Here is a 1,362-nt window from a genome sequence, read left to right on the forward strand (position 1 = left end):
ATATATATATATATATATATATATATATATATATATATATTGTATATGCCAAGTTCTGTCATGAAACTCTAGATGGCACAGGCTGCTGGGTCTTCAATGCAAACTGATGATATTTACAGCGTTAAACTCCTTGGCACAAGCTAAATTGGTTCATGTTGCACACGCAGCTAAAGCACTTGCTTCTTTATATTTGAATGGCTGGTTAGCTTACACTAGCGCATTAACTAGAGCATTTGTCAGTGCGCATTCAGAGTTCCTGAAACCCTGCACCTTCCTCAGCTCCACCTGTATAGATCTGCGTTGTCATATCCATTACCATGCTAAAAACTTCCGAGAGTTGTCATGATAGATAGATAGATAGATAGATAGATAGATAGATAGATAGATAGATAGATAGATTTTTGGGTGCATTATTAAGTTTTGATATATTTACAGTAGGAAATTTACAAAATATCTTCATGGAACATGATCTTTATTTAATATCCTAATGATTTTTGGCATAAAAGAAAAATCGATAATTTTGACCCATACAATGTATTGTTGGCTATTGCTACAAATGTACCCGTGCTACTTATGACTGATTTTGTGGTCCAGGGTCACCTATACACTTCTTAAAAAAATTATAATAATGCCAAATTCCACAATACTCCATTGGTAAAAAAAAAAATGCCGTGGAGTTTGATGGTACACACAGCCTTTGATAATAACAGCAAAATTTAGCAATTTTTCCCTGCTGTGTGGGTCATGACCCGCCAATTGAGAACCACTGAAGTGATTCTGCATGTTGGATCAATAATGTGTTTGACTTTATCAGGGCACAGGCTGTAGTGAGGACACAGGCTCGAGTCTCATTCTTCCCTGATCTTTTGAACCCCGAAGACAAATTCTGTCAACTCCACCAGAGCAGCACCTTCATTACTTGGTAATGCATCTGAACTTAGTACAAGAGACAGCTTCATGTCATCATGATTCAAGTGGCTGACATTCATGCTTGATTAGTCAGCCATGAAAAGCTTCTCAAGGATTAGCAGAGTTCGGGTCAGCAATGGTACAATAAGCTATTGATTGCACCCACATCTTTTTTTTAGGAGTAATGCACACAATGCATCAAGGACCTTCATTGATCAGTGATGTAATCCATATTTTCTGCATGCTTTGAATTCAAACTCACATAGTTGCAGTACTTCTATAAAATATTTATAATAAGCACTTGTTTTCTCTTTTCCATAGCTTTATAATTATGGCATGCATTAGTGTTTCTGGCCACAGGATTCCTGAGGAGATTGGTATGTGATCCATATGAAATTATTAATAGTGGTAATAAGCATCCCTAATAATGCAAGTGTCCTGAAGCAAGCGTAT

At 36.6% G+C, this 1,362-nt stretch overlaps 1 protein-coding gene across 1 annotated transcript in view; it reads left to right on the plus strand.

Annotated features, from left to right (window-relative positions):
- Window positions 1-1,362, plus strand: part of itga2b (integrin, alpha 2b) — a 16,816-nt gene that overhangs the window by 9,512 nt on the left and 5,942 nt on the right. The window contains exons 15-16 of the mRNA XM_016480931.1: window positions 815-922; window positions 1,231-1,286. Coding sequence (XP_016336417.1) covers window positions 815-922; window positions 1,231-1,286 — 164 coding nt within the window. The remainder of the gene's footprint in view (window positions 1-814; window positions 923-1,230; window positions 1,287-1,362) is intronic.

This window comes from Sinocyclocheilus anshuiensis, unplaced genomic scaffold (assembly GCF_001515605.1).
Source record: "Sinocyclocheilus anshuiensis isolate Anshui unplaced genomic scaffold, SAMN03320099.WGS_v1.1 scaffold573, whole genome shotgun sequence".
Classification (NCBI taxonomy): domain Eukaryota; kingdom Metazoa; phylum Chordata; class Actinopteri; order Cypriniformes; family Cyprinidae; genus Sinocyclocheilus; species Sinocyclocheilus anshuiensis.